Genomic DNA, 7,916 nt, shown 5'->3' on the forward strand with positions numbered 1-7,916 from the left:
ATAGATTTAAGACACTAAGTGGACAAGAATGTCATCCTGCATTCTTTTTTTGAATTGATTTAAAGTCTAAATCTGTTTTTATCATATTGTTTATTTATTATATTCTTCTGAACTTAAAAGTATTACAGTTTTTCATCACTATTTCTTGTGTTTTTTAATGTTAACTTCAAAGCAACAAACACTAGGAAACATTGACATCTAGTGTCCAAAAACAGAATTACACATTTGGATTTTACCAACTTCAGTCTCTAAAATTTGGACTAAAGTGAACACTCACCATCTAAGTTGTCAAAGACTGTTGTGTGTTTGACAAAAGCAACATCCCCGAGGTTTTCAGCAACACACCTGGAGGAAAAAAAACACATCATAAATATTTCCCCGTTGTTTGTATGCTGCAAACACATTTACATCTAGAAGCAATTCATATTTTATTCAAAAAATGAAGAAATCTGCTTCCTGGTAACACTAAAAAACAGAAGACGGGTTTTAAGTATGTCAAAAAAGCAAGAAAATGTTGGTCCTGTGCAGAAAATTAAAACTAAACCGAGTAAAAAGATGAAAAAGAGATTTTAAACAATTCTTAAGACTCCTAAAACCACTTTTTGACACTTAGGAGATAAAAAAATGTAATATAACATTAAATTTGACATTAAAGTGACTTAAAAATCTCATTCTCCAAATATTTTCCACACAGTTTGAATGAAATTTCTATATATAGTAAAAAAGTAAAAATGGAGTATTAGGGCACAAAAAAGTAATATTTACATATGTAACAAAAGTCCTAAATTTACGACTTTTAATCTTTTAAATTTATGACATTTTTTTTCTTTTTTCCTGTAAATTTACGACTTTTAATCTAGTAAATGTATTACTTTTTTACTTGTAAATTTGCAAGATGTAAATTCAAATATTTACGACTTGGAAAACACGTACATTTTCAAGAATAAAAAAGTCATAATTTTATCCCTATTCATTTTAAAGTCATAAATATACAATTTCACTCTTGTAATTTAAGAGTTACAGCTTTTTTTCACAAACTTACAAGATTTAAAGTCGTAATTTTTGTTTGTTTTGTTTGTAGGCTGGCCCTAATACTCCGTCATAATATAGCAAAAACTTCTAGAGATTTTTTTTGTAGGGGTCAAAATATGAATAAAGTACTAGAAAAATCCTAAAGTAAAAACAAGTTTAAGTCCTGAGCTGTTGAATTTCTAATCTAAATTGTTGAAATTTGGAGGTAAAAGTCTAAACTGGAAGAAAAAGACAATTTAGGCTACAAAAACACTAATATTTGACCAAAAAGTTTAAATATTTGAGTGTATTGGGGCTTAAGATCACTAGCGTGGATGCAGTTGGTTTGTCTTGACCGTTTTTATCTCCCTGTAATCTTCAAAGTTCATCCTGTCTGAAATAAATCGGAAGCCGGAGCCAGTGGACGTATCGGATAGCCGCTCTCCGGGTGTCACTGGTGTCAGTGCTGTACCTCAGCGCCCCCGCCTCCCCATAATGCCTCTCTCTGTGGTTGTTGGCGCAGATGTGTCTGTCGTTCTCGTCTCCTATGCAGGCCTCACAAAGGTTCTTTGGGTTGATTCCGCTGGGATCGTGCTGAGGATCCCTAACACCGGGCACGCAGCTGTAACCGAAGAAGTTCCCCACCGCTGGTAACAGATATAGAACGAGAGCAGCGAGTCAGAGTTGAAGGAGAGACTGAAGGGGAACTCTTTTAGTCCCACTCTAGCTGGTTTTAGTCTCCTGTGGGGTTGGAATCCTTCGTTTCACTAATACACTCAAATAAGGAAGAATTTCATTGGTTTATTAGTAATAGAGGGAAAATTTCAAACTTCCCACTTTAAAAACTAACTTTCTAGGGGTGTATCAAATTAATCAATCAATTGATTAATGTATAAATAACTGATCAGAAGCTAAGAACCGGATAATGATAATTTAGGTAAAGAAAAGGAGAAAATGTGCTTCCTCCCACTCCCTTTAAAGCGATCTATTAAACTCCTTTTGAGAATCTCAATATTTAATAGTTTCATTGTGTTATGAACTATTTGCAAAAGAGATAATATGATTATTTATAATTAAGAGTAAAAATTGAATTATTTTCTAGTGTATATAGAAGTATGGGTATTTTCCAACTAATTTTATGACTAATTATTAGGGGTGTAACAATTAATTGATAAATCGATTTCTATTCCTACAATCCAACTAGATCAATAACCTGATCTAAATAATTAAAGTCATTGCAAAATTAAATAAATCGGTTATATTAATGTTGAAAATACCATTTAGATGCAGTAGGTTTGTTTTGCTATAACTTAAAGATGACATCACAGCAGGCACACTATTGTGTATTGGTAAGAGTCTGGCGATACGATACGTATCCCGATATGTTTCACGATACGATACATATCATGATATATCCCAAGACTCTACCAGAACAATTTTTCACTTTTCTGTAACCATCCCCAGTACATACTAAGTAGTACATGTCCCATAACAACAAAAAGCGTGAGTCGGACTGAACATTTAACATTAGCTGGTTTTCTCTTGTTTTTTTGGTCACAGAGTACAGCTGATCAATTAGGCTCAGTGTTCTGTGCTGCCAACTAGTGGTCAGGGGTTTATGTGGGAAAAAAAGTAAGACGTTCATAAGTGATTAATTGAAAATAATATAAATACTTTGTCAACATTTTAAGTTGATTCAAGTCTCGCCAAATGAAAAATCGCGATATATCGCTAAATTGATTTTTCCCTATGTCCCTAACAACGATGCTAGGGAAATTAAAAAAATATGTACTTTTGCCAATTCTTCTAAAACGTGCATAGATCTGTTTGAGATGCTGAAGGACGCTCAAAAATAATTAATTAAATCTCATCTTATCAGCCTTTTAAATCAATACAAGTATCGGCAAACAAAATATCGCGATATATCACCAAATCGATGTTTTCCAACATCCCTAGACAACACACATGTAATACCAGCAAAAAATGATCAACAGTCCAATGTGTGGAAACACTTTGATTTTAGCAAAGACAAGAAACCATAGAGTGTTATCATGTTCTAATATTTGTGTTATTTTAATGTGGGACAACAACAATGTGATGAACTTGATGAAACTAAAATGTGAATATCTTTGCCATTAATTTAAGTTTACTTGTTTGTTTGTACACATGTTTAACCCTTTAACTACCAAAAAAAGAAAAGGGAAAAATTAGATTTTTTTTCTGCTGCCTTGGTATGGAGCCCCTTAAGGGACATACAAGTAAAAAAATATTTAGGGGCTTTTTAAAAAAATAAGGGAAAAAAAATCTGGTTAGTAACTGGTGCACCACATAGTAACTGGGTTTTTTTCTAAAAATTTAATTAACAAAAAAATGTTCTGGTTACTAATTGATACTAATCAGAACTCTTTTTTTATTATTATTATTATTTCAATTTTTGGAAAAAAATTCCTTCGATTTGAATCGTATTGTTCAAAATAAATCAATATTAACTATGAATCGTATCGTCAACCATTCATTAAAATGGATTCTCTCTCTGACAACTCTATAACTTTCTTTTTGAGTTTCATCCTCACGCCTGCCTTTGAACTTCCACCTCACCGCTTTTCCCCCTGGACCGCTCGGATGTCTTCCACACGCCAGCGCTCACCTGCCACGCTTGGCCTCACCTTTGGGGAAGTTGCACTGCTCCCCCACACTGATTTGGGACGTGTTGACCAAGTAGCCGATGGGAACGGTCCAGCCCACCGTGGTGCGCATGCCGGGGTGACAGGAGCTGCGCTCGTGCATCTCCAGCAAGGACAGGTCTGAGGAGGAGCGGCGGGCCATCGCCACCACATAGTAGTTGATCCCATCTGGAGGGATGGATGGTTGGAGGGAGGGGGAGAAAAGTGGAATATTTTATTTATTATTTGGGGATCTTAAATCTTATTGACTCCTGCATGAAAGCCACACTTGCCCACTGCATTGTAGGACTCTCCCGCAGCGAGGTCCAGGCCAAAGCAGAAACCCGCCGCATAGACGTCATCAGCAAACATGGAGGCCGCATCTGCTGTCCCATTCTGAGGAGAACAAGTTCAGTTAATGCAGCTTTCAGACGGAATTAAGCTGGAAAAACACATTTAAATCAACAAAAACCTGATGGAGAATATTGCTTTTGAAAATACAAATTACTCCCAGAATTTAGATTTTCTTTATGTTTAGTGAAAGCCTCTGCTCGTAATATTTAAAGATCATTTCTTAATTATTTAAGTAAAATGTTTGAGTTTTTCCACGTTGTTTGTTTTTCATGAAAAATCTCCAGAGAATTCAAGTAAAAACCACCATTTTTTTATTTAATAATCTGGTGCTTCAAGGTTATTACCGCTGTCCCTCTACAAAAATACTTTTTTTTCCCAATTTTTAAATGAGATTTTGTGTATTTTATATACGAAATTGTTCATTATTATTTTATTTCTCTTAAACTTTGCACAAATGTATGTTAACCGCTTAACGCCATTGGGTGCAAATATGCATCAAACCACTTTGGCTCCAAAATTACGTCAATTTAGCATCTACTTAATAGCAAAAGTTACTTACATTTAACCCCAGCTCAGTGGCCTTGTGGTAGAGTGTCTGCCCTGAAGCTTTAAGGTCATGAGTTCAAATCCAGGTCGAGTCATATCAAAGACTTTAAAAATAAATAAAAAAGTGCCTCCCTGTTTGACGCTCAGCATTAAAGGGTTGGATTGAGAGATTAAGCCACCAAATGGTTCTCGGGTACGGCTGTGTCTGCAACTCACCCCTCCCACATGGGATGGTTCAATTGCGGAGAAGACATTTTTACAAACCTAGATGCGTGACTTTTTAATTTGGACTTTTTTTCATATATATATATAAATTGAGGCATCAAGGGGTTAAAAGTGCTGGTAAATTACATTAAGAAAAAGTTTGTACACGTTTAACATTAAACTTTTAAAATAAATATGCATTTTAGAATAATATAAGCTTTAAAAAAGGCTTTTGTTTCATTTTATTTAAACTTTTTAAAAACAATAACATTATTATTTAAAAATTTGTCACCATCGTGCATTATAAAAGCTCAAGTCATGCAAAAACAAATAAAAAATAATGTATTAGGGAATATTTTAGCCTGTTTTTGTTTTTATTGACAGCTAAGCAGTAAGAATTAACCACAAAAAAGGCACTAATTTGTTTGCAAAATCATCTCTACCTAAATTCCTGGACTTGGTTCATTTAAAAATGTTCTTGTTCATGTTAAAAGCCAAAATAAAAACTTTACCAGACAATATTCAGCTTCGGAAGATCATTTCAAAGTTTATTTTGGACGTACAACTCTGAGGCAGATCCATATTTCAATTCAAAGCATTAGAATTAGGATCTCAGTAGGTATAACATTTAAAAGCTACTCAATTAAAAAAAAGTTTAAGGTTAGAACATTAAATATGTATGCTACAATGATGGAAGGTAATTAAAAGGATGGAAGAAGGCCTCGATTAAGATTAATTAGAAACAGGGTCTGATTATGAGTAAGAATCACTTGAATTACATGGTTTTGTTTCTGGTTTGCCATTGTTAATTTGTAAATGGTATAGGAGCAGATATTATAAGATAAATTTCTTCTGTTGTGCCTTTTTTTCTTTCCTATTTGGAAATTATACTTGAGCTGGCATAAACAATGAATTACAATAAGCAAGTTAGGTAATGATAGTCATCTATGCAGCCAGAGTGTTTCATGTTGCAGCCTTGTTCATCCTCCGCTCTTCCACGCTCAGAGTCTACCTTGATCTTGTCCATGCAGTCTCTAGCGTTCAGCCCACGGACACACTCCAGTGTCCCTTTCACATTCTTGGCCGTAGCGTTGCTGGCCAAATCCAGACACTTCTGCTCCTCAGCATCGGACACCACACACCAGGAGACTACACAAAACAACACAAGTGAAAACATTTATGCTGCTTAGCTTCAATTATTTATATTTTTTAATATTATTATTTAAACATAAATGCAGTCTGAATATTCAGAAGTTGTGAGTGAGTATACCTGTAGATTTTTTAGCGGTGGCACAGCTGATGCTCAGCAGAGGCAGAAAAAGCAGAAAAATCACCTTCATTCTTCTCTCTGCAAGCTCCATGTCGGCTCTGATTGGAAACCTGCTCGCTACTGATTCTGTAATTTAGCAGATATCAGGAAAAGGAGGAATTCATCCCCACCTCCCTCTTTCACTTAAGTGAGGGGAGTCAGACAGGCAGACTGTAGAGAGAGAGAGGGAAAAAAATCCCATTATTCATATTACTCTTAAGTCAAAGCCCTCATTAGATAATCCTTCCTCCATCCCATGATCGCTGTATAGTGTTTCCCTATTCAATTATCCGCTGAGACTTAAACCCCATGGAGAGGATTGGGGTAGATACATGCCGGCTTGAAGCGGCTCGGATCACCTGGCGCAGAGTGTGGACCAGGGGTCTTTAATTAAAAAAGCTGTGGACAATGCGCCTCTGTGCCGGAGTGGTGTTCCTGGACAACAGATACTGGCTGGGTCCTGCTCCGACTCACTGGAGGCTGAAACCCCACGTAAGCAAGAACAAACAGCAGCGGTTATTGTTTGTGTCCCAGAGACCCAGAAGAAGAGCTACTGGATACAAATGTTGCTCTTTTTAAAGCTCCAGACATATAAACTCCCAGACACTTTACCCTAAAAGTCACTGAATCAGAAAAATCTTTTTATCAGATAGGAAAATGATCAAATTATGTGTTAAATCTTGCAGTAAAACACAACAGTAGATGTACAGAAGTGATCAGCTGTTTTGTTTTTTTACTTTAATCTTTCGAATAGAAGAAATGAGGACACATTCAGATTAAGTTAATCTAGATTCCTGAGATTCTTGCAATTAGAATACAGGAATATTTCTTTATAGTAACATTGTTTCACAAACAGAACATCAGAAAAATAAGAATAGATGATAAAAAAAAAAAAACATAAAATCTTGTGAATTCTTGTTTTTTTTTTTGCCCCTTAACCAGAATTGGTTGTTTTCAGTGTTCGTGCTAAATTCTTGTAACTCTGTAAACATAGTTTGCATCAATTAACATTCCTCGTTATACCTCATTTTATTATATTTTTTATATATATATATTTTTAATTTCATATGTTCAAAAATAAAAAGTAAAAGACTACTGGCCATGCTAAAAGGAATTTAGTTGTGAGTTTAAACAGTCTGAATAATTAGTTAAAATGATACAAAGCAGACTTGTGACAGTACTGAATGCAAATTTTACCTGGCACTTGCACATTCTTGTGTGATCTTACACGTTTGTCTGATTTTTTTTACATTTCTTTGTAACGTAAGGTGTCTTTTTTCTATCTATTTCTATATTGACCCTCCACATGAAGAGAACCATACCTGAATCTCTTTATAGAAGTATAATGACAATATTTTTTTTCCTATTCTATTCTATTCTATTCTATTTTATTCTATTCTAAAAAGCAAATTTTCTGAACAAATCAAAGTCACAGAATTATTAAATTCCGAATTACAGTAAAACTGTCAGTTCTGAAATGGACACAAACATTTAAATTGCATTACATTTAAATAGCTGGTATAATATCAAATATGTAGACAACAAAACTGAGATAATTATGTTTTATTTAAGTAAATTATACCAAGCTTCTTGCTTATTTCCAAATGTAAATTTTAAATTACTATATTGTTTAAGTGTTACTGGTCAGGTTTATTTAGTTGTTTTCACCTTTACTTTACCTGCTGGAGGACTTTGCCGCCCCACAATGCACCTGAATGATAATATTTTGGTGACGTCACACCTAGCATGTATAGTAAAACATCCAGGGGCTTGGCTCTCTGGCTGCTCCCCCTGTTTTCGGCTATTTTTGAAGACGGGGGCCGCAAATC

The 7,916-nt window shown here is 34.8% G+C and overlaps 1 protein-coding gene across 2 annotated transcripts in view; it reads right to left on the minus strand.

Moving 5' to 3' along the window:
- otomp (otolith matrix protein) overlaps positions 1-7,874 on the minus strand; it is an 11,058-nt gene extending 3,184 nt beyond the window's left edge. Inside the window, exons 1-7 of one of the 2 annotated variants that reach the window (XM_024266924.1) lie at positions 7,767-7,790; positions 6,049-6,258; positions 5,791-5,927; positions 3,968-4,070; positions 3,678-3,863; positions 1,484-1,658; positions 278-345 (exon numbers count right to left, since the gene is read on the minus strand). In XM_024266924.1, coding sequence (XP_024122692.1) covers positions 278-345; positions 1,484-1,658; positions 3,678-3,863; positions 3,968-4,070; positions 5,791-5,927; positions 6,049-6,139 — 760 coding nt within the window. In that variant the 5' untranslated portion in view covers positions 6,140-6,258; positions 7,767-7,790. Of the gene's footprint in view, positions 1-277; positions 346-1,483; positions 1,659-3,677; positions 3,864-3,967; positions 4,071-5,790; positions 5,928-6,048 lie in introns of both variants that reach the window. The other variant, XM_036209903.1, reaches the window with a different exon arrangement.
- Positions 7,875-7,916: the final 42 nt, after the last annotated feature.

The sequence above is a fragment of the Oryzias melastigma genome, linkage group LG22 (genome assembly GCF_002922805.2).
Source record: "Oryzias melastigma strain HK-1 linkage group LG22, ASM292280v2, whole genome shotgun sequence".
Lineage (NCBI taxonomy): Eukaryota > Metazoa > Chordata > Actinopteri > Beloniformes > Adrianichthyidae > Oryzias > Oryzias melastigma.